The sequence below is a fragment of the Falco peregrinus genome, chromosome 8 (assembly GCF_023634155.1).
Source record: "Falco peregrinus isolate bFalPer1 chromosome 8, bFalPer1.pri, whole genome shotgun sequence".
In the NCBI taxonomy this organism is placed as follows: domain Eukaryota; kingdom Metazoa; phylum Chordata; class Aves; order Falconiformes; family Falconidae; genus Falco; species Falco peregrinus.
Genome location: NC_073728.1, coordinates 32,152,957 through 32,177,568, shown reverse-complemented (window position 1 = coordinate 32,177,568; position 24,612 = coordinate 32,152,957). Strand labels below are relative to the sequence as shown.

The window sequence follows — 24,612 nt, the reverse complement described above, 5'->3', positions numbered from 1 at the left end:
CACAGCACTGTTCTAATGTGGCTGCACTATCAGCAGCGCCAAGCTACGCTGGCAATCTCTCTGTCCACTGCTTTCTCCGTAATGTGACATAGGACATCCCTATATCCTATAGCATCGCTCTGTTAAACTTGCACCTGGAGCATTACCCCAAAGGCTGTGAGGTCTACAAATACTGATCTGGCACCCCCAGGTTTCTAAGGAGTCATAGATCTGTTTCCTAATTGGTAAAATCTGCCTCATGCTGACCAAGCTTCTTTTCTTGCAGAGTGAGATCAAGCAAGTTCCAGATTTCAAGCAAAGATTGCAAACAAAGAGAAGCAGGGACCAAAATGTTCTCTATTGCTTTTACTTACTATTATTACCATTCCTCGTTTCAAGCATCTGAAAAGCTGTTTATATCATTGCCCATGTGCCAAAAATCTTAAATAGCTGCTTGATTGTCTTGTGAGCAAATGGAGGCCTTCACACTTAGTTCTCTAATTGCTCTCTCCTCCCTCATTCCCAGCAGGTTAAGCTGTGTATGAATAAAATACACAAATGCGTAACACAAAAATGCTTTGGAGAAGGTTGTGTTTAGTAAAGCAAATGGCCTGACTTTGGGTAATGGGCTATTTGTACTGCAGGAGGCCTGTGAAGCCCCACCGGGTGAGATATTTTCATGGATCTATAAAAGAAAAGTTTGTTTTGGAAGGAGCCGGGGAACACCTTGTGTCCTCCTTGTGTTACAGCCTAGAAGTGGAATTTGACTGTGAAATCCCTCTTTTGTCTGAAGTCAATGAGCTCAGATAAGTGGCCAGACTGTAACTTTCTTTGGTCTTCCAAAACTTTCCTGTAGTTATTTCCTTGCTTAATTTCTCCAAAGACTATATTGACACTTACAAATAAGATTAACTCCTGGCTTCTGCTGGTTGCTGGTAGAGCTGAGAATTGCGTTTACTGCCTTAAGGTGCTGTGGTGGTCCTACTTTATGAATGATCACGTTTACTGTGTTTGGACAGGTGAGTGCCGTTCACTGTATGAGGAAAAGTGTGGTAAGAATACAGTAAGAAGGCAGATGTTGGCTTAAGTAAATGAAGATTCACCTTCTATCTGTAGGAAGAAAAGCTGGAAATGTTTTTAGAGATCTTTTAAAGAAAAACTTGATCCTGCAAAAGGCAGCTGGAGTCCAACATAGAAAGTCAGTGGGAATTTTTCAGAGGGGGGAGTCTCCAGCTGGACAGTAAACTTCCAACCTGCTCTCTGGGTTTGAGAACTTACTGTGTCTACGGTATGTGTTTTCTCACTGGCTACATGCTTTTAAATGCTGTGGTGGAAGAAGTGGATTTGAAGTGAACATATGAGATGTTCATGGTCTTGTGTAATTCTTGGTATGTTGACAGAGCAGTAATGAAAGGCTGTTTCAGCTGACCAGTTGGAATATAGATAGAGAATATGCATGTGGTAAGGAGATCTGCATTCAATTACCGTCCTACCACAGACTGGCTGCAGACAAGGCAATTATTCTGTGCCTCAGTTCCCTAATTCTAAAACAATGATATTCCTTTGTCTGACTTGTCTACTTAGAGGATTTGCTCCTTAGGGCACTGATTGTCTCTTACCATGTTTTTTGTTTTTTGGGGTTTTTTTTGTTTTAGCAGTTAATACAAAGCAGGTCTGATTATCTGGGTGCTACTGGAATTCTGTTGGTCCTAATCAGAAGTGTTTAATTACTCATTTGTTATCTCTGGGTTTCATTTTTGTTGTCTTTATCTAATCTTGGCAAAAATGCTTCATTCTTGGATAACAACATTGCATGGTACTTTTGGAAAACTGTCTCACATGATGTCTTTATTTCTCTTTAATTCCATTCCATCAAAATTCAAGAATGTCAGCAATAGTAGTCCAAATTCCCATCCTAGACCATGCAGACATTTTTTTTTTCTTAGACTAAAAAATTTTGTTATAAACAAACACATACGATTACCACTGCAGGGTTGTTTCATTGCCAGTTAGCCCCCTGTGCATAAAGATAGGTTGATGCTTTCAGATTAAATCTGAGATGCCAGAATGTCACTACCCTAGATGAATTTTAATGCAGTCTCTTGTGCATGTGTGTTATTCACATTAAAAATATCACTTTGGCACAGAAGCCACTTGGGCTGACTTGAAAATGTTTGACCAGATAACAAGGAGACGTAACAGTCACTGGAAGCATTTCCAACTTGGGATATTTAATTAGACCTTATGACTGAAAATTCTTATGATCATCAGAAGATCAACATTCCAACATATTCCTGGTTATGTTTATTAAATATTCCCTTTTTTGGTCCTAAGTGTGAATGTTTGGAAAAATGTTAAGTTAATACAACCCACTTGACTTCACTGGCACATTTTACAAAAGGAGGAGGAAAAAATGTGGAAGCCACTGAAAACTAAAGGGTTCTTGCTTTGGAGAAAAACAAAGTTCAGGCCAATGCTACAGACTGGCTGGAAGCCTTCCACAGTTTTAAAAGAAAAAGACCCTCTTGAAAACTCTTTTCTCAAAACTCCTTTGCTTCCTTTGCATAAAAGAGGAACCAAGCACACTTAACACTGTGCAAAACACATTTCTTTCAGAGAAGCCAGCTTTATCTTCAAGTCCCAGCTAGTTAATCTGCTCAAACTCATTTTTAACTTATAGTCTCAGAAATTTGACACACCACAGGGACTTAAAATTTTTAGTCTAGATGGAATTTGCTGACAATAACTCTCAGCTAGGGCACTGATATAGCAGGATTGGTTTCTCTCATTATGTTTGGTAAGAATAAATGCTTTCCTCTCTCACGGAAAAAGAAGGAAGAGCACAAGTAAAGAATTAATTTCCTTTCTCCCTAGGTCTGTAAACTGTACTAGCTACATCTGTATGGTATCTTCAGATGCGTGTGCCATACACAAATGATGTGCAAATACAGTTGTTTTGGAAGTACTGGGGAAATCCTGCATGAAGCATTCCCCTCCCCTCCACTAGTTGCACGTTTTTACCTGCTCGGCAATAGAGATCTAGATATAAATCCAGAAGCCTAAGCATGTCTACATTGTAATTAGGGCTGGCTTCCAAAATGTAAATGGTGAACTATTTCTGTGGAACTCCTGCTGTGGGTGGCTGGCAATCCCAAATGTGCACTGGAGCATGGTCAGGCACATGTTGCATTTCCAGGTAACTCTAACGTCCTTTTGCTTTTCCATTGTTTGAGTATTGGTTGATAACCGCAACTGAATTTCCTGGCAAAATTTTTTAATAACAAATGTTATGTTATGCTCCTGTAACTGTTGAAGTTACCTAATCTGATCTTTGTCAAATAACAACTTTATTGCCATGAATTAGGCAACCTTCAAATATACATTTTCAATTTATTATCTTTACTTCTTCAGGGTAACAAATTTGTGATATATGAGACTTACCAGCAGTTGTTTCTATCACACTGTTTTTATGTTTCATTCCTAAGGGTTAAATTATTTGCATGGCACTCTTAAGCTTCATATTAAAAAAAGAAAGAAAAAGAAAAGAAAAAAAGGAGAAGAAAAAAAGCAAGAATATTGTGTGTCACTGTAATCATGATGTTGCCATGTAGCCATTACCAGTGCTTATTTCTTAGGCTAGAAATTGAGATTAGAGACTGAAGGTTGTAATAAAAGTAAATTATACTCTGCAGAAAGCTTGGCTGGTCTCTGTACAGAATGGGAACAGGCACTAACTACATATTTAATGGAAGCTCTCTAGTTCTCAGCTATTACTTGAGCAGAACATAAGTGTGCTCTGTAGAAATGGTTAATAAGCATATTTGTTGATTTTTTCCCAGTCTCTGATATATTTCACACACAATTTTCACATTTCACAATTTCAAATTTCACAAAAAACACACCCAGTCAATTTGAAATTAGTTCTGCTAAAGTGCAACTTCAGGACAAAAAGCTGTGTCTTCCCCATATGTGCAGGTACTCTCTGTTTCCATTGCATGAAGAAAAGGACAAAGCTAACTGCATGGTGCAGAGTGGCGATACTGTCTTTCTGTTGATTGTCTTTATAATGTTCCATTCATTGATGGTCAATGTAGCCTCAGTCAGTACCTGTTTATCAATGCCTTTTTGTGGAACACAGAGAAACGATTCCCTTTATCCATCACTTGACTCACATGAAAAACAATAGTACTCTTCTGATGGATTTCATTCAGCAACAGTCAGAAATAGTTAATGTTTTTGATGCTTTAATTTGTGAAAGTGGAAGTTCTCTGCCACCAGTGGCTTTAGAAAAATGATGGTGCAGAATTTTTGCAGTCTAACCAAATATTTGGTCTGCTAGTCTGAACAGACTGTTGGTTTGAAACACAAGTTGCACGTTTCGGCTGCTATTACAATCAGTGAAATTGCTAGTGTTCTTGTTTCCTTGTTTATGCTGCTAGCTTATACATTATTCCAACCTCTAAATACAAGAGGATAAAACAGCTGCTGAGTTTCTAAATCTGTAATTTCCCCAACAGCCAAATGCTTACAGCCCTGTCTTCTTTTTCCAACAAACCTAAAAGTGTAAAGACTCGGATACTGGCACATGTTACCAGATAGGCATAAACTGCCTATCTGGTCTTTTGCTGACACATCTAATTAATTTTTCTTGCTCCTGAGCTGAGTGAACTAATGCTGGCCTACACATTGCATGCCAGTGTTAGTACTACATTGTGTCTGACCTCTTGGCTTCCTCCCTCTTTAAGTACTCAATCTCTATTTGCAGCATGAAACTCACAGGCTTCTCAACGCTTTCTATGTTCCTGGTCAGCAAAGACACAAGCAGGATGGGGGATGATAATTTAGTCTGCCTGCAGATTTGGGAAGATATTACAGTGGCTCACTTTTAGAAGATTATCTTCTAATCTCAAGAGGCTAGAAACAGCATTGCTTTTTTAAAATCAGTGCTTACATTCTGCAAAAACAGGCGCTCACATGCTAGAAAGAGGAAAAAAAAAAAAAAAAAAAGGATTAGCTCTGGGAAATGGATGAATGCATTCCTTCCCAACAAAGTTACTTCCTAAGCATCTGATTCTCTAGTTTCCTTACTTAAAAAGGGGTCATACCAAGAACAAGCCCTGTACTTAAGCAATTTCAGAAGCAGAAGTTTAAGTGTGAAAGACGTGCATGTAAAAGTGCAGTTGTGTTTGGGCACCTTCTGAACTTTATCCTGAAAGGAGCCTAAAAGATTTTACAGCAAAAGGAGAGGTTATCTTTACTCCCTTTATGCAGCTCTGCTCCTTGTACTCCTAATCACCCGATAATCATCTGAACCCTTCAGCTTCAGTAACTCACTTTTCCAAACACTTCAGCTGGGTAACTTCATCCTTCATTTGTTTCCTGTGCCTTGTCCTACAGAAGCTATATAAGCTCTCTGAGGGTTGTGCTGGTTACAGTCTATGGCTTGTAAGCAACAAAAATCTAAATGTAGGTCAAGATGAGTTGAAATCTTTTAAACACAGCCAGCCGCTGTTTCTTAAACACGTCCCTGGAGCAGCTGTGTGAAGGATGTTTACAATTAAAAGAACACCCCCTCAAGCAGCCAGTTAAGAATGCATAGGATTATCCAAGCCAGCAGCATTCATTAAATGTCATATCTGAATATTAATTATCTTGTGCTTGATTTGATTTAGAATCAGCATCTAAAGAAGTGACACTATTGACTTTCAGCATCCTAGAGGGGTCTTAGGACAAAGGTCCAACTAGATCAGCAGTCCTAGCAAGGATTCAGGAGAACCTGTAACTGGACACAAAGTGTTATGTCATACAGGCTTGTACTAGGATGGGAGATTCCTCACTTTGGTTTTGGTGGTTGTTTGCTGGTTGTTTTTTTTTTTCTTCTTGATAGGACTTGTGCAATAAAATAAAAAAAAAACAGGAAGAAAAGAGAGAAAAATATGTGAGCTTTGTGGAGAATGAGTCAATCCCTTGAAACCCAGCAGGGGCACCACCGTCTGCTCTCCTTATGTAGCTCAGTGGCTTTCATCCCAATTCCAGTGTCTCCTACTCCTCCCTCTCAGCTGAAGGCAGATGTGCGTTCACTGGCAACACTGGGCCTTGTTCTTTGTGAGTGTTTAAGGCCTGAGCAATCATTTTAAATTGAAAGCAGAGCCAGTGATGCTATTACAAGATTGTCTAGAGCAGCAGTTCCCTGGTAAGACATGAGAATTTTTACAAGAAAGGAGTTTCATGAAGGCTAGGCTAGATATCAGCAAAGAAAATATAATCATGATGCAGAGCAGCAGCTTCTTGGAATGAACACTTAAAAATGTTGAAAAGAAAACTCTTTTCCAAAAGGTGTTGCCAGTACAGACTTCGGTCAGCCATGGCATGGGAAGGTCAAAGCTATCTCGTGCCGGGGTCTGTGTGGCTATCTTAGAGTTTCATGTTCTTTCCGTATTCTAATGCCAAATAAACTTGTATCTGCAGAAAGAAAAATGTTCACATAGCAAGCACCTTTCTTTTAACAGCTCATATACCAGTGGGTATGTAGCTGTTGGACTCTGTGCGCATGCACTGCCATTTGAAATCAACTATAGACAGAGAGGCATGCACTTCAGCCAAGTCAAGGATTGTATGTCCATTTGTTTTGGACTAAAGGGAAACATCTTTACAGTCCAGAATATACCCCCACCATGCACTGAGAAGGAAAAATCCTAGGAGTAACAGCCTGGCTGCATGTAATTAGCATAGTATATATGTACAGCTGAATGCTGATGCTATGAATGGTGTTACATGGTTTACAGATTACCTGTGAACTGGCTAGTAATTGTCTTTAAAATGTGTGTGTGCCAACTCCTAGGTTTACTTTATTTTATAGATATTCTTAAAATTTCCTTGACACTCCACTGTGACTTCACAGAACAGAAAATCTGAAGAGGAAGGTTCAACAGAGCCAGTGAGAACTGAGGCATTCAGAACATCTGAAAATTAAGTCACTTTTCTTTAGGACTCTTGTTTCAGTGATTCAGGGTTTGTTTGTTTGTTTGTTTGTTTTAAAAAAAGGTCTCTAGCTTTTTTTTCCAAAGTCCCAGAGCCTTTAAAACAGGAAAAGCATTTTATGCTCCTAGCTACCTAGCTAAGGGTCAGTCTAAGGGAATTAAGAGTAAGAAAAGTATCATTACCAGCAGAAAACTTCTTGAAGAGGCAGCAGCAATTTCTCCTAGTTCACTCACTTTGTACTGCATCTGGAAGTTAAAGAGGCAAAAGGGATAGCTATAACTCTTCTTGGGCTCATACTGGTAACTGCTCAGTAACACAAACTATGTATGGGGAAAAGCCAGCATCTTGCACCGCCTCCTACTTGGGCTGCAGGACACATCCTCTGTCAATGGCTGAAAAATTCACCTTGGAATCAAAATGAAAAACATTGAGGTCTCTGCAAATATAAAATTTCTGACATTGCCACAGCAAAGTACAGAGAAATAATTAGAGCCTGGACTGTGGTTTGCTCCTTCACCCCTAGAGCTATTTTAGAGCCTGGTGAGGAGGCAAGTTCTCTGCACTTGTGCTTTCCCTTTTCTGTAGTAGTTCAGAACCACATTTTGAGATACCTAGCAGTAATGTGATCACAGCACAGAAGTATGCAAGATGACATGAAGGAAAGCCTTTATCCATGGAACCTGGGCTTTTGGTGTGTCTATCCCCATGCGTGTTTATGATCCATCTATAAATCCATTTCAGACAAAGTCAGTTGATTGTTTTCTTTAAATGTGTAAATAAAAATTTGTAAAAGTACTAGTGTGTAAAGGCTTGAAGTTTGCAATGTACATGGGTTTCCCTACACCCCCCTCCCCCTCTTTCAGGGTCCCTAGTTCCATGTTATAGAACAGCAGTTCTAAGGCCTTAGTATTGAAGAGGAGTCAGTTTGTCCCCATCTCTCGTCTGCTCTTCCTTCTACACTACTTTAGCACTTAACATAATTAACTGTAAATGGGTTATTAAACTAAATCCCCTGCCCCAGATTTGGATGTCCCTAGGCAGACATGCCAGTGCAGCAGCCCTAGCCAGGCTCTGGGGGTGGGGGGAAGGTATGGGGCCGCCCCAAGTCCCCTGTGTGCCTGAGAGAGTGCCACTGTCCCATTGGTGGGTCGGGATAGTGGCTGGCAGGGGCTGCAGCTCCATCCAGACCCCTACACTCTCCATGCATATCACACTCCTGTAAACACACCCCTTAGGCAGCGCATCCAAGTCCCATACCGACCTTCGCATACACCCTCTACTGCACTTCCCCCATATGCAAACCATACGCCCGCCCCAGAAAAGATACATACAACTCATACATATTTTACGCACATCCCATGCAAGCCCATAAACACATCCCTGCGTGCTTCCCCATGCGTGCACCCCATACGGTCCCCATACACACAGAGTGTACAATCCCCATAGGCACCTTATACAGCTGCCACATCCCTAGACAGCTCTCTGTGTACATCTCATACAGCACCCATATGCACCCCTGCGCACTCCGCTCCCCGCGGGCAGGCAGGCGGGCAGGCAGGCAGGCAGGCAGGCGGGCAGGCAGGCAGGCGGGCAGGCGCTCCGCAGGTGCGGGGCTGGGCTGGGCTGGGCTGGGCTGGGCTGCCCGGCCCCTCCCCGCCGCCGCTCACTGTGCAGGGCCCGGGGCTCCCCCCGGCCCCGCGGCCGCTGCCTAATAAGGCTCCGCGGCGGCCGGCAGCCCGCGCTGGCGGCGCAGGGCAGGAGTTAAGGCAGCCGCACCGGCCGCAGTGAGTATCGCCGCCGGGCACCGCTTCCCCCGCGGGCTGCCCGCTTCCCCCTCCCGCAGTGCTCGGGGCAGCGGCGGCCGGCCCGGCCGAGCGGCAGGTGGGCTGCGGCCGGAGGCGCCGGGCCGGGGCTGGGGGGGGGCGCGGTGGCTGCGGCGGCGCTGCCCGGACCCGCCGGGCCGTCCCTGCCGGCTGCGCTCCGGGACGCGGAGGGAAGCCCGAGGGGCGGGCACCGGCGGGGGGTACCGGGGCATCCTCCGGAGGGGGCGGTAGAGTAGGCGGGGAAGGAGGAGGGAAACCTGCCGCTCCGGAGGGACGAGGTGGCCGCGCTGCAGCCGGCCAGCCCAGCGGCGCGGGCTGCGGGCACATGCCGGGCTTGGAGCATCGGAGCTGCCGGTTCCCTGCGGGTGGCTCGACCCAGCTCCCATCCCGCCCCATGCGGGAGCGGCAGCCGGGCTCCTGCCGGGAGAGGTGCTCACCTACGGCTCCCCTCCCAGAGCGTCTTAACCCGGGAGCAAGCGAGCCTGGTAGTAAGTACTTGTCATCTTTTATGTGTGAGTTGTTATGGTTTTATTGTTCCCTGCTGGCAGGTAGCAAAGGATAGTTAAGAACAAGCATTCATAGCCTAGACTGTAACGATCATCGCTTTGGCTCTCCCTTGGGCTTCTGAGCCTTTCAAACTCAAGGGTGTATATGTGGAGGTGCACGTAGAGATAAGTGTTCCTTTGCTGTGCATCTGCATCTTTCACACTTTGGACAAAATGTATGTGGTGGTGTTTTGGGGCTTTTTTAAAACTTCTGCTGTTCTCAAAGTAATTTGTGCTGTGTTGCGCAGCACATTTAGGGTATCAGAGAGGGATAAATCCTGGTGGCATCACTTATACTGCATGAGGATGGGGGAAGGAGATGAATGCTTAAAATCATTAACTTGGGGGGGAGGAGGTGAAATAGCTCCTCTGTGTGCTGCCCTCACGCTATAGGGCAATATGCTTTTTGGGATTCTCTGCCATTTAATCCTCTTTCCTGTATGTGCGCATCTGGACTCTGGCCTGGCACTGCTCCCTGCACTCGACTGGAAGGGAGTGGCATGGCACACTACCAGGGACTGGAGACCAGGGACGAAAGGATAGAATTCTTCCCTTCACTTACAGTGTAAAGATACCTTTTAGCCCCCTTCCTGTCTTCTGCATAGTAAATCCATAGGAATGCTTCTACCAGAGCCAGGAAGCAGAAAAAATGTTTTGAAGTCTGGATTATGCTCCCTACAAAGGGAATAGCTGAGAAGATAAATGCAAATACCTGGTTCCATGCACCCTCCTTCTGAGGGTTTCCAAGCATTGACCCTCCAAGCATGGAAGGTCAGCATGGAGCTGCTAAGACTCTCCAAAATGATGCCACCTCTCAGTGAAAGTGCTGGAAATCCCATTGCTGTCAGTGAAGCTGTAAGGGAAAGAGTAATTCTTCTCACATTTTAAATCCCAAACAGAACAACTTCCTCCCTCCCCCTACTTCCTGCACACTTTTTTTTTTAGTTCTTTAGTTTGTTTGGGTTTTTTTTCTCATTGTCCTTATAATGACTTGCTTATTATTTGCCAAATATGGTAAATGTCTTCCTGTGCAACTTTATATTTGCTGAGGTGTTCCTGCAACTAGGCTCTAAGAGCACAATTTAGGAGCCTTCTGTTTTTAAATCAGAATTAAATTTACTAATAACTCTTTGATGGCATGAATAGTGAATTTTCATCTGGCACATATCCACAGTATTTTCTGTTTCCTCAAACTACACTTTTCTTCTGTAGCTAGTCACTATGTGCACTGCAGCTTGTAACATAGTGCTCACTGTAACACGTTTCCATAATACACCTGTGTTACACTCATCCTTAACATTTTTCATTCTGACGCTACAAGACAAGTGTTTTAACTCCAGCAATAACTGGGATAATCTTGTTAGTCACAGTAAGAGAATGCTTGCCACCAGAGGACCAGCACTAGGATAGGCAGCAAATATATTGATAGTATCTCACCTTTTGAGAGAGACATGAGCAGAAAAAACCCCCACCTGGTTTAATATACATCACAGCTAGGATTTTATATAAATGTGGGAGGCTCACGCTAGTTAATATCACTGACCCAATTTTTATTGGTCTTAATAGGGAAATCTTAAAAGGTCTGCTGCAAAGAAAGTTAGAAATCTGATACTTTGCTGTTGCAAGCATCTCTCCATAGCTTTAGTTCCCTTACTACATGATGCAAGGAAGGATGAAGGAAATAAATCGGTGAACTTCTGTTGTTTTGCTCATATAATGCTGAAAGGGAATTTATAAAGTCTGAAGCAATGATTACGTATTGTCATTGGCTTAAGTTAAATTTAAGACACATGATTTTTCACCAGGTTTTGGTCTGTTTTGTGTTGTCCCTGACTCCTCCTTTAAGATTATTAGGACTTCCTCTGGGCGATGATCCTATTTTTACAGTCAATCAAAATCCATACCAATATCCTTATGCAGGCCAAATACACTGTATTAGAAAGACTATAAACCAACAGCTACAAATGACTTTCAGAGTCCTCCTAAAACAAAATGCAGATGTAAATAGAGTTCAGAATGGCTCCAAATGCTGCGCCTTAAAGTTATAGATGTCCAAATCCAGAAAGTGTGCTCAGAAGCTCTGTTTGAAAGCCATGTAGGGAGGCGGCTAAAGTTTTTGGTTAGACGCTGGAGAGCTAGAAGCCACAGTCTGTGGTTGTTGGACTCTTCTAGGTAGTTTGTTTTGGGCCTGAGCATGGCCTGGAAGGCATCCTGGACAGTGGCATCCTGGACAGTTTCATCCTGCTTTTGCAAAAAGACTCTGCTCCTCTCCTTCATAAACTTGTCAAGTTCATAGTGAAAGCAGTTTTTTGCTTTTCCTGTGTTTAGAGCTGTACTCAATAGCTTTTCCAAACTTTACTCCACAGATACGAGTTAGGAGGTAAGAAAGGTAATTTTTTTCCTTCCCCTTGGCTGATTAATACCATCTTCTCTCTTTGATGTTAAATTACTCATTTTAAACCTCCCATTGGAAGGTAGAATGTCCTTTCTCTCGCTGCTCTAGAAACATGTTGCTACACTTGTTGTAGTAGACTTTTTAAGACTTTTTCTGAACTGAATGATGACAGTGGCATCCACTGTTCCAGGTGGGATCTTAGCAAGCCTTGTACAGCTGCCTTCATCTCCTTCACTGACAGAAATGCTCCTGTAATGTACATTAGGATTACATATGCTGTTTGGATTTCAGCACTGCATGCAGAGAAGTTACAATTAATCTGTAGTACTGAAAAGAATTAATTAGTGAAGCCAGATGGAAACAGGTAGGATGGACTCTGGCCTTTTTTTTTTTTTTAATTAATTTATTTATTTATCACAGCTTTGCATGTTGTCTATGTTGTCTGTGATTACAGGATGGAATTTGCTAAAATCTCAGTCTTTCCTGGGCAATTGTAAAGGGTCTGTTGAATGTGCTACAGCAAGGTCTGTCTCTAATAATGTCTTCATTAAGCATCTCTACAAACAGAGGAGTTTTTTAATTGCTAGACTAACAGGTCATTTAGCTCTGTGAACAAGCTACTGAATGCTAACTTATGAATGGAAATTTAAAAGATCATTTGCAACCTGCTACATGAAAGAAATACCAAAATGAAAGTATGTTTGTACCTCTGTTGTTGCTGTTGCTATTAAACCTGATATAGAATTTCAGTTTAATTTTCCTGGGAATCTTGACTGATTTCATAAAGGTTTTTTTGCCTCTGAAGTTTCAGCAGCTGCTCCCTATAAAAGCTAGAAATAACTGGTTCTCCTTTAGTAGGAATGAAAGGAGAATTGAGTTCTATAGAAATGAGGAGATTAGAGCTCTGTGAGGGATATACCCATTTAATGCTGCTGGAAACCAAACCCGCTCGAATAATCTTAACTCTCACTTCTGGTGAGCAGAAATTCTAGGGGAAAAAAAATTCCCTTAGTGACTTATTAACAAAGGCTTTTCAGGTTTACTGGGATTTATCATGTGAGCCTAATCTACCTTTTGTTCATCCAGTTGGCAGGCTTTAAGATTTAAAAGGGTCTGCAGAAACTCCTCCTCCATGCTTCTTATTTAATTAAAGAGGCTTGATGCATTATTTACCTTTGAGTCTTCCATTTATGTGGGAACAATGAGTTGGGGTTAACATATCGTAACATATTTGTGAATACTGCGTTATAAACAGAGACAGGGAAAAGAAACAAAAACTCTGGCTGTATCTTCAAATTTACACTAACCTATATGGTTTCACTCAGAATGTCTGGAAGTCAAGCCATTCCTATGTAAATGCTAAAGTATAAATACAGGTGTGTAACTCCACAACAAATTTCCCTGCCCCTGTAGGTGATCAAAGAGCCTGGATGCGAGGCAGTCTTCACTTGCTTCTACACGGGAGCTCTCCAGAGTCATCAGATGTGCAGATCAGCCCTTGCACATACCAATATTTCATGTTTTGCTTTGGTAGTTAGGCAAAGACAGACTGGTAGTTGTAGTCTTCTCATTGGCTCCCCCAGTTTCTTCTCCTCCCCCACTCCATTCACTGCTGTAGCTGTGAGCATCAAGTTGCAGATAAAACAACTTCTGAGAGAGGAATAGGATGCAGCTCTTGCCAAATGCAATTAAGTGCTTAGGCTTACAAAGTGCTTTACAAAGTGTGCTCTTGCTGAATCCCTTTCCTCTTCTGCTTGCTGGCACAAAGTACTTTCTTGGCACTTACCTTTGTTGTAACAAGTCTGAGCATTGCTAAACCTTACTACAGTGTGTCAGCTCTCTAAATAAGTCTAGCAAACTGTGGTGTCTTGTGTTTTGAGGACAGTCTTGCTGGTGATTCTTCAGTAAGTCAGCTTGCCCTCGTCACCTCTGCTATAATTGGATTAAATTCACTCATTTGCCAAAACCATGGCCAGCTGATGGCATACTAATCATTCAGACTGAAGTCCTGTTTTGTATGCACAGGATTTCTGGTGCCAAAGGCATTTTTAGGGCTTGTGATAAAGCTGATGTGCCACAGGATGCAGAATTGTCTCCAAGGGGTGCTTTCAGTTATTTTCTTCATCAAGGAAGGATTAGAACAGACCATAAATTCTGTTTGAAAGTGGAAGATATAACCTGTGGGAGAAGGAAGAGAGGGTTTAGTTGCAAGTCATGTGCATCATTTGCCGTTTCTTCTTTTGAAACGTGATAAATTGCAGTGAGTCCACAGGTGGTCTGAAGCTGCAGACCTCCTGGCTGAGGAGAGTGAGTGATGGTGTGTGCTGTTTTACACGCCCACTGCAGTTTATTTCTAATTGTTGCACAGCAGGTTAAGACCACTGCCCTGAGTTGTCTTTTTACTGCTGCTTCTGTTATTTGTCAGCTGTCTTGTGATCTGGGGTATCTGCAGAGTGACAGAATGATATCTGAACAGAAAGATGTGCCAAAAATGGTACTGCAACTATGTAGAGGATAATCTGACAGCCAAGCCTGTAGTTTTATCCCAAGACTTTTTATATACTGTCTAAACCAGTGTAATCCAGCTTTCACTGGGAAATGCTGTTAAGTAGCAAAAATCACAATCCTGATTGTTAACTTTGGCAAAATATTAAGGATGAGTGAGTAATGGGGAGACCAAGGGCTGAGTTACAAATACCCTTACAAAGAGGAGCAGGATTTGAGTAGCTTGAGAGACACGGTGGTACTTGGTCTGGCACAGACACTCTCTTAGATGTTCCAAATAATGAAAAGATCCCTGTTTTGCGAGTTGGCTGTTCTTATCTGCCTGGAACTATTGCAAGTTTCTCGTTTGCTTCTGGGCCTGTAAGAGTTGTGTTTTGCAAGCAGCAGGAATGAAAGGAACTACAGCTACCAGTTCTTAGTTCTGATCAGGACATTGTTGTTTTTGATTTCAAGGTGATACTGCTTTCTTAAGTGCTATAAACTTGATGAATGCACATGGTGCAAAACAATAGATAAACAAGGTGAGACAAGGATGTGACATTTTCTGTATCTACTGACAGTCACAATTACTGTGTTAACATGCAGTGCAAATAACCAGGATGCCTGCTTTAATGCCCCATTACAAAATATCCATAGTTGTATAATCATATTTTCTGCAGTATTAACTCTTACAAAGTTGCTTGTCTCTTAACAGAATAAATATATAATGCCATTAATTCCTTATAACGGCACAAACAGTTTGCTAAATACTGAAGGAAAGTTTTTTTATTCATATCTTTTATGTCATGTAATTGGAATCAGTGTCATCTAAAAAAATTACTAACCATCTCTGAACAAGATTCAGATGAATCCTGAACAAGGATTAACAGTCTGTTTAGGTAAAGAAAAAGTGTGAGAGCATGTTCTGTAAGAAGCACTCTAAGTCTAGGTCAGGGAACTATTGTCTATATGATCTTGCACTGTTTATATTAAAAGGGAAGTTACAAAACCAAAGCAACAAGCAAGCTGAGTTTAAAACACACAGGAAAGAGAAATTTGTCAAAAATGGCCACCTTTACTAAGGTTATTTACCTTAGATCTTTTGTAATAATGTTTCCTTTACTTTGGTGGAAGGAGGTGAAGAAGGTATTAAGTCAATACTTGTGTCTGAAAGTGTTACTACCTCCTCACACCACTAGTACAAGTCCAGCCTAGTTTTGGAGGTCAGAAACCTTTTCTGTTTTATGCACTGTAAGTTTACTCCAGTGCTGTTGTGGGTTAGATTGGTGGGACCTGCCTGTGCACATGTTGCCACTGTTTAAATGCTGACGTTCTGGCTGTGATGGCCTCAGGGGGTGTATCCTGTGAGACCGTGGCAGAGGGAGCCCTGGCTTTGAAATGTAACAGCTGGTGTATGGGTGTCTCGCCCCCAGCATCAGCAGTGCAGTTCCTCTGACCTCAACGGAGCTGCAGCATTCATGGTTTTCAGTAATGTGGGAGCGAAACTGGGCCTATATTCTTTTAACTGGTCTATTTAGCAGCTCTCTTCCATATGCAGTCTCCATGCCAGTGACAGGAGCTTCCTGAAACTGACAGGAGACACAAAAGACCCTCTCCTCTAAATCACTGGACCTTAAGAATATTGAAAGGATGTTACAACGAGCCTTATAATACGCCATTGTTAGGCTCTCTCTGAAGATGCCTGCAGTGGTATCATACCTCTAAGCTTTCCAGAGGGGGTGTGATGACCCCACATGGAAGAAAATAGAAGAGTAATGGTTTGGGTGGCTGTGAGGAATTTTATGGTACTACTTCCCCTGTCTGTAACTTGAAACCAGCTGGAGGTATTTAGTGCTGACTAAACTCCTATCAGTAAGAGGCAAGCAAATATCTGAGCGTGTATCGTGCAGGTTTTTTAGGAAGAGATCCTGGCTTGCGTGTCTATGAATATTTGGGTGTATCTTTCTCACTGACAGGGGAGTGGTGAAACAAGGCTTGTTTCATTTTCTTAATTTCCCTGTCTTCCTACTCATTTTGCTGTTCCTCTGCAGTACAGCAGTTTTTCCTGTTGCTGTGAAAACACCCATGCTTGTGAGTGAACACATTTGAATGGAGGAGGCTGCTAGTTTTTGAAGCCTGAACTTCAGCATTCCCAGGGGAGCTGCCGAGTTAGCATTCTGTGCTCCCTTCAGCCCTGCTCGGGGATGTGCCTTAACAGCCTGTAGTATTCTGTCTTGCAGAAGAGTCTGTGGCAAGCTACCTCTGTGCTGCTGCCAAGACCAGTTTGTGTCAGAGAATTAATTTTTTTGTTATTATTTCCTTGGCAATCAATACAAACCTCTGATTGCTGATTCAGATAGTGAGGAACAAGACCACCACAAACAACTACGAAGTCGCTTGCATAAATACTTATTCAGCCCTTTCCCTCATAGTCCCCGCTTGCTGCACGCTCGCTGTGGGTTACAGAGCGCGGTGGCGCTAAGCCAGGCTGTCCCTCGGGTGTGCCGCTGCCCCCTTTGCCAGGGAGGACCCCACAGTGTGTGTCCCCCTCAGCAGCTGCCATTTTGTTTCCCTAACGCCTTGTGTCCAAACACTTTTCTGGTGGATGGCTTTGGCATGATGGTCAGGCTCTGGCGTGTGGTGGCATTTCCACTGGGCTCCCCTGGGTGCCAGAGCTGGCGGGAACCATCCGGAACCGGCTCGGGGCGGCTGGCGGCCTCCTGACAGGCTGCCCACCTCACTCCTGCCAGTCAGTGTGAGAGATGTGAATAAAGGTGCAGCTGAGGGATGGCAGCGAGTATCCCTGAGGGGATGCCCTCAGGTGAGGAGGCAGGAGCTGTGCCGTGCCCTGCAGAGTGGCTGGCCTGAGCGGCTGCCAGGCAGGCTCAAAAGCACTTACTCCATTTTGCCTCAGCCCTGACCTGTGGGACCAAAGCTTTATTGCAACCGATGAGGAATTTTACTCAAGTTACATGAGCAAGTCAACCTGAACATAGGTACTGGGGCTACTTACTGATTGATTAAGCACATCTCATGCAAAGTAAAGGTCGGTGTGGCTGTTTAAAAGGCTGTTTTATATGGGTTTTCTTCAAAAGCATCTAAACTTAGTCAGCAGAAGTATTACTCCTTCATTTTACCTGAAATTATGCCATTATTTGGTTAATGTCAGATGACTAAAACTATTTTGTTCTCAAACTATCCATTTAGCTCTTACAACTTCCAGTTTTGTGTCAGATATTACTTCTACAGGGTATTTCCAAGCTATAGCTGTGGGCGGTGAGACAGGGAGGCCAGACTGCTGGTACTGGTTGGCCTGAACAGAAGCAGGGGCTCAACTCCTGACTGGACTATGGTGACATCCAGAAAATGAAGTTGCAAAAGTTAATGACTTGCATGGCATCTCAACACCAAGGACAGAAAGTCAGAGAAATTCAAATTGTTTTCCAGGTAAAACAGTGAGGACATTACTCCTTTCTTCACATGCATGATCTTGACCTTAGACTTAATGTACCATCCTCTAACTGCAAACTCTTCACCACTTTGAGACTGTAAAAGTAAACATGAACGTGTCAATATGTTTTAGTACTTGGCATTATATTGTTTTAGGTTTTTTTATTATATTGTGCTTTGCTCATCAATGTATGAGCAGTGTGCAGGATCCTGTGTGAATGGCAAGTACTCATGTTACATTAACAATGTATGGTTATTGATGTAGTGTAGGTGTAGGGAACTACATTAACATAGCCTACTTCTCACCAAATGAAGGGAAATACTCATGGTGTTTCATGTCTGTTCATGCCTGTTATGCATTCTGTGGTTAACGGAATTCACTATCTAGCTTTCCAGTGCTAGTTCCTTTCTAGCTGGTTTTATTACAAGCATAAGGTTTTGAGACATAATATGTCAAGAGCGGGTATAAGAGTTAAGTTTGTCAAGCCCTGTTAGTTTTTGATCTGTGTAGCATAGAGCTGGTTTTTTTTCCCAAAACCAAAAAAATTCTTTTAAAACTGGCAGTTACAAGATAGTGAACTAAATTGAATCTCAAAACAAAGGATTTATTGTCTTGAAGACAAACTTGCTGTAATTGCGCTTCTTGTGAGGTATTTTTTTTCCTTCTGTTCAAGCTTATATTTCACTTGCAAGACAGGAAATACAGCTTTGCTGATTAAATTTTTTTGAGCTATAAATAACTTACTATTTTCAAAGACGGTATTCATTTAAAAAACACTTCTGAAATGAAACTTTTGTCATTAATTAAAAAATAAATTAAAATCTTGGTTTACCTGGGTAGGTAAAATAATTTCTTATGGGTGTCTGTACTGTGTCTACAGATGTAAAAGGTGCTTTCAGGAGGAAGGGCGTTAAAAAAAAAAAAAAAAGCTCTGGCACCTGTAACTGGTCTGCATTGTTTTATTTCCTGTTGTTTGGTGTTCGTATCTGTCCCTGTCCCATTCCCACCCCTGTCATAAGTGGTAATGAATATGTTGCTTTCTATCAGCTTGCTCCTATGCTGGGGTTAGAGAAGAGACAAAATAACAAAATTAATCTGGAAGCTACACAGGAGGAAGAATACCAGCCGTTTGTATATTTCATTTTATTGCGTTGTTTATGGGTAGGTATCATCAGATACTAAGAGACAATGGTCAACATGTTGGCAGATAGCAGATCTCTAAACCAATATTCCTGTATTAAACCATGCTATGAATTCTAGTCCGGTTATCACAGTGGCAGGAGGTAGTTTTCTGAAGCACTGATGAATCTTGGTCATTGTTTATCTTCAGGTAGTGGTGGTGTATGTGCAAATACCAAGCCTACCTAAAAAAAATAATATCTGTAGCATTAAAACTGCTTCAGCATTCCAGTTAGCCCAGCATTATCTGACAAGTTAACAGAAGATTCTTCAACAGCTGTTTTTTGAGATCCACTTATCTCCCTACTTGTGTTAAGAATATTAGAGCATACATGATGTTTAGTCCTTTAAGTGTCCGTTTATGGACCTGTTGTCCAGGAGTTTAATTCCTTTTTGAAAGCATGGCATCCTTTGCATTCACAGCCTTGTGTGACAGTAGGTTCCAGAAGCTTGTAACCTGCCAAGTAAACAAGTATTTTCTATTTAAATAGCTTTATTGTTAGTTTCATTGAGTTCCACCTTGTTTTAGTGTTGTAGGATTGTATTCCACAGCTCATAATTTTTTTTAATTATTTTTTGTTTGGTTTTTTTTTGTTATACCTGGTCATATCCACCCTCAGCCTTCTCTCCAGGCTGAGTCATCCCAGCCCTTTTAATCTCCCCACGTAAAGTATCTGCTCCATTTCCATTTGGTTGCCCTTTTCTGCACTCCTCTAACATTATTATGTCCTCCTTGGTATGTGGAGAGCAGATAACAATACTCAAGTTGTGGGAGCATTCAGGCTGTGTGAAGTGGCAGAAATGCAGTCTTGCTCTCTTTCTGATCATGCCCTGTATTTTGCTGGCTTCTTTGACTGCTGCTGAACGCTGAACCAATGACTGTAGAGAACTGTCAAGGATGGCTCCAGCTGCTGAGTAGGAATGGTTACAGCTGGTACTGCCTTGATGAATTACTTGGAATTTGTCTACACTAAAGCCTACCTGCCAACCTTTTTCACAGTTTTGTCACTGATGAACATACTCCATCAGTTCCAGTGCTGATCTGAGGGACTGAGGTGCTGATTCCTCTCCATTTTAAAAAGTGTCTGTTAAACTCCATCCTTTGCTTTCTTATTCTTTCTAATGTGTTTGCTCTTCCTGTTAGTGTAGTCAGACTTGCCATTGTGGTTCCCATGCACAACCCTTCCTGTGGCTGGAAGTTACACAGGCAGGATCTGCGAGTCCTCCAGTACAGAGGCTTTCTATAATGCTGGCTTACATGCCTTGGCTAGTGCTTCTTAAAATTCATATTGGAATTTCTTCAGAACTTGTGTGAACATTGTTCTGTCCCGGTGATTTATTTACATCCAACTTCCTTGTTTGGTCGAGAATTTCCTGAATTTACTTCAGATTGGTCTGTCTCCTCTGCAAGATTTCCACAGCCATTGCACTCTTTGTTGCAAATCTCCCTGAAGATTTTGATAGTAAAGGCTGATATAAAGAATTCATTGAGCTTCTCTGCTACAGCTTTATCATCCTCGTCTTCCCCTTTTACACCTTTGTTGATATATTTAAAGAGCTGTTTACTAGCACCATGATCTTCATTTGGAGGCACTTTTTGGATTGTGTTTTAGCCCTCTTAATTTCCTGCTTACATTTGGCTTGCCATGTTTTATGGGCTTCCCTGCCTTTACTTAAGCAATCCATTTTCTAAGAGCTGACCTATGCCCTGCAGTACTCTCCTAACTCTCCCTGAGGCTTATTTCTTTTTGAACTGCTCCTTTTTAGTGTCCTCTTTCTTTCTTGTCACATCCTTATACAGTTTCCTTTCTTAAAATTGAATATCTGGACACTGATTTTGTTTCACCCTTAGCATCAGTGCCATTCTTTGTGTTACAACACAAAGCTATAAAGGCTGCCTGTTAGGTAGCTTATACTTAGGAGTCTCTTTTCTGCTGCAGAACTGTATATGGATCTAGAATAATGCCTGATACTATACTGTCCCTTTTTTCCCATGTGGGCAAATACTGAGTGTTTCTAAATGTCCTCATGTGTTGTTGATATATGGCAGCTATTAATGTTGCAATACTCTGCGGAAGCCATCTATTAAAATTGAAAGGCACAAGCTGTGCATGTAGCTGTGCTAGATGCTAATGGAGCTACATAGCTACATATATTACTTTTTGCTTACACACAGTATAGGCAGTGATGAATAAAACTTTGCACTTATGAAATCCTGGGATAGAATATGTATAAATTCCCACCCCCCACCCCCACACTGAAAACATCCAGGAAGAAGATAGCCTTGCTTTTCCAGTTTTGCAGACATGGAAAAACCTAAAGAGAATACTCTGTGGTTATATGAGTGGTCTCTGTGGACATGTTTACAGGAGCTGAAGTGTGTTTGCATTAATTTCTGTGCAGTTACGGGAAGATTGTTCTTACGTAAAGCACGTGCATGCATTTTAAAAAGAGGTACAATATTTATTCTTACAGATGCACTTTGAAGGGATGCTTTTGCAGATGCAAGCCAGTATTTAAACAAGATATGTGAACAAGTTACTGTTCATTAATATTGCTTAACTAGTCAAAGCTAATATTAACAAGTAACACCTAGATAGCTGAATAAACCTAGTACTGTGCTCTCTTTGCACTCTATCAGTAAGGTCACGTATTTTCCTTTTAGTTAGGAGCATAGGACTGGAGTGTTTGATTGTATGGTGGTTTGTGGTTTTTTTTCTGGGCCACATCCAGTCCCCTGCTGTAGTAGTCACCTTGCATTCTGTAAACAGAATCACCTACATTTGCAGAGCTTGTCTGTTTGAGCCTTTACTTAACCTGTGAGTGCTGCACCAATCTTGCTTCAAATCTAGCTATGTGCCTGTGCTTTGTTGTTGAAACTACTATCTGCCTGGACCAGAAAGCTGTTGGAAACGTACAAACTGTCTTAGTGTGATGACTCTGCTGATGAGTTGCAGGAGTTCCTCATCATATGAGGACCTAAATAATGAAGTAGTGTTGTATACTTTTAAGAGTTACTGCAAAGAAAAAGAAAGTGAAATTGTCCAGAGAAATTTCTTCATCAAAGCTGACTAGAATAATATCTGTAGTGAAAACCTGTATCTCATCACTTCGTTGTAATACATGCAAGGGAAATGATGTTAAATGAAACAGTGGTGTGTTATAAAGATCTGGACTGCAAGATGCAGAAGACTTAGTCCTGTATATGATTAATCCATTCTCAAGGGATTTCTTATCAATTGAAACTTCAGTGGTTATCAGGATCTTTTGTGATCATTTGTTTCTGTGGAGGCTTTGTTATGTAGCTGTGGAATTGTTGTCAGTGCTAGGCTTCAGAAGGATTTTGCTTGTTATCTAGATGTCATTTTCGACTTTACAGTAAGACTGGTAGTTTTATGTAGCTGTTCCAGCCAGACTTCATTTGTCTGATTCTGGGGATCAGTAACTTCAATATATTAATTTGTTCTTCTAACTGAAAAATACATTAATGAATGAATTATTTGCAGGATTTCTACTAGAATGTTTTTCAAATGGTATGGTCAAATACAGAGTTCTTATTACTTTCATCACTACATTTCAAAACGCTTTACAAAGAACCATCAGAGGGAAAGAAGTCTGAAAGGACCTTTCTAAGGCCTGAAAAAAGGCAAGCAAGGTGAATCTTCTGATTCCATTTCTGAATGCAAGGTTGTCTTATTCTAACTAAAATCATTTTCAGAGTTTGCTGGATAAAAATTGTGAGTGAATATACTTGAATTACTCATAACATAGCCTTAGTCTATGTATAGTTTAATGTACTGGGTGTCGGGGTAGGGGGGAGGAATAGAAATGGGAAAGTCACTTATAAATGTCAGTGTACCCACAAGAATGATTAGGTATTATCAAATCTCGAAGTTCATACCTTTAAACTGCATGCTTCATATGCAGACTTTCTGGAGCTCACTGGAGAATTATTCTTGGGTGTATTTTTTAACCCAATTCTCTGTGAGTCTCTAATGCAACTACAGAGCAAAAATATTACGTTAATATTAGTTCTGTTGGCTCAGCTGGATTACTTACCTCAAAAATATCTAATTAATTTAGTGGCAAGCCAAAATACTAATTTTTTCCACAATGAGAGACCCAACATAAAAGGTTTTAAAAGGTTAAGTCTGACTTCTTGTTATTCATAGCTATTACACGTTGTTTGCAGACTAAGAAGAGTTTTAGATGCTTATAAATTGGACATGAAGCTGTTACTAGCTACTGTTGGAAGTTTGTAGCATGACAAATGAATAAGACTAAAAAAATCACCCTTTAAACTTATTGCATGGACTCCCTGAACCTTGCCCTTTCCAGGTGACAGTTGATCACTCTTTTCCATCTTCAAATGAGAGAATGTGAACATGTTTTATAGGGAAACTGCTCTGCAGTTTCCAGGCTTACAGGAGACAAAGAGTTCTGGAAACAAACAAACAAACAAAAAAAACCCCCAACAAAACACCAAACCACCCCCACCCCCCCAAAAAAACCCAAACCAAAACAAAAAACCAAACCAAAAAACCCTCCCCCCAACTCACTAGAAAACCTAAAAGTTTTGAACTGTTTGACAAATATTGAATTTCAATTTACAAAAACAATACCGGAGTTTAAGTTTAGTGTCAGGACTAGGTGCTGTTGTTTTAAACAGTTCTGTTTAACTTAAATTCAGCACACAAGCAGAGTGCTCGCTTTTGTATTATAGTGTTACGTAGTGCAACAATTAACTTCCCAGTTGTGTTATGCTAGCTGCTTTTCAAACACTGAGGAAGACCTTGTCACTGCCTCCAAAGAGTTTACTCTAAGATAATGAACAGCTGCTTACTTCCAGTGCAGTGATTTATTTATTTTTACTTTTTTGAATGGAGAACTATACTGAAATGATAGAACTGAATAGTTGGGATTTGTTTGTTTCTTTAATTTGGGGGGATTTCCTGGGCTTTTGCTTTTACTCCCTGCTTTTCAGAAGTCTGTGCCTTTTGATCTTATACTCAATACGCTGTGTTATTAAAACAACTTCTAGAAAGCCACCTGCTTTTTCGTTTAAGAAAGAAAGATAGGAGACCAAAATTGCATGCAATGCTTTATTTATATTTTTTTTTCTCATTTGATACCTTCTCTCATGCTTTAGAAGAAAGGCACCCTCAAATTTAGACTTCTGTAGCTTCAGTTTCCAGCCCTTAGTTTCCATGTCTTTCTCTGAGAACTTTAGCATCTGGTATTTCTACTCTCTCATAACAAACGTTGTAACCATCTTAAACTGAACTTTGTACATTTTTTGGCTACAATTGCAATATATTTTTGTATATATTTATATATTTAATATAAATATATACATATATTTCCCCCAATCTTCAAATCACTGTCATGCCCCACTTAATTATCTCCAGACTTCTTTCAGTGCCTTTTTAAGGGTTTATATGGATAACTCAACTGTCAAGGCAGAAGTCTGTGACTCTTCCTGGCTCATGTGTGAGGGGACTTGCGTTTCCTTCAGTGAGGTGGTAAATGTTTTCCATTGTGTGTGTGTGTCAAACTGAGAGGCCTTGCTTGCACTTAGAAGTTTTCTGAAATAGTAAATTTAAACCCAAACACTAGAGGAAAAAAATGGTATTGCTGTATGTTTTTTAAAGGAAAAAGGAATAAACCAAAGGAGACTAAGAACTAACTGGGCCCTGGGGACTGATCTTGACTGTGCCTTGTTACCACAGCTTTATCCTTTCCAGTTCTTAAAGATGCTGTCAGTTATTGAACTCC

The 24,612-nt window shown here is 41.4% G+C and overlaps 1 protein-coding gene across 1 annotated transcript in view; it reads left to right on the top strand.

The window, feature by feature from the left end:
• Positions 1–9,093: 9,093 nt before the first annotated feature.
• Positions 9,094–24,612, top strand: part of MYLK (myosin light chain kinase) — a 216,412-nt gene continuing 200,893 nt past the window's right edge. Inside the window, exon 1 of the mRNA XM_013304740.3 lies at positions 9,094–9,271. Within this exon, the coding sequence (XP_013160194.2) occupies positions 9,109–9,271 (163 nt within the window). The 5' untranslated portion in view covers positions 9,094–9,108. The remainder of the gene's footprint in view (positions 9,272–24,612) is intronic.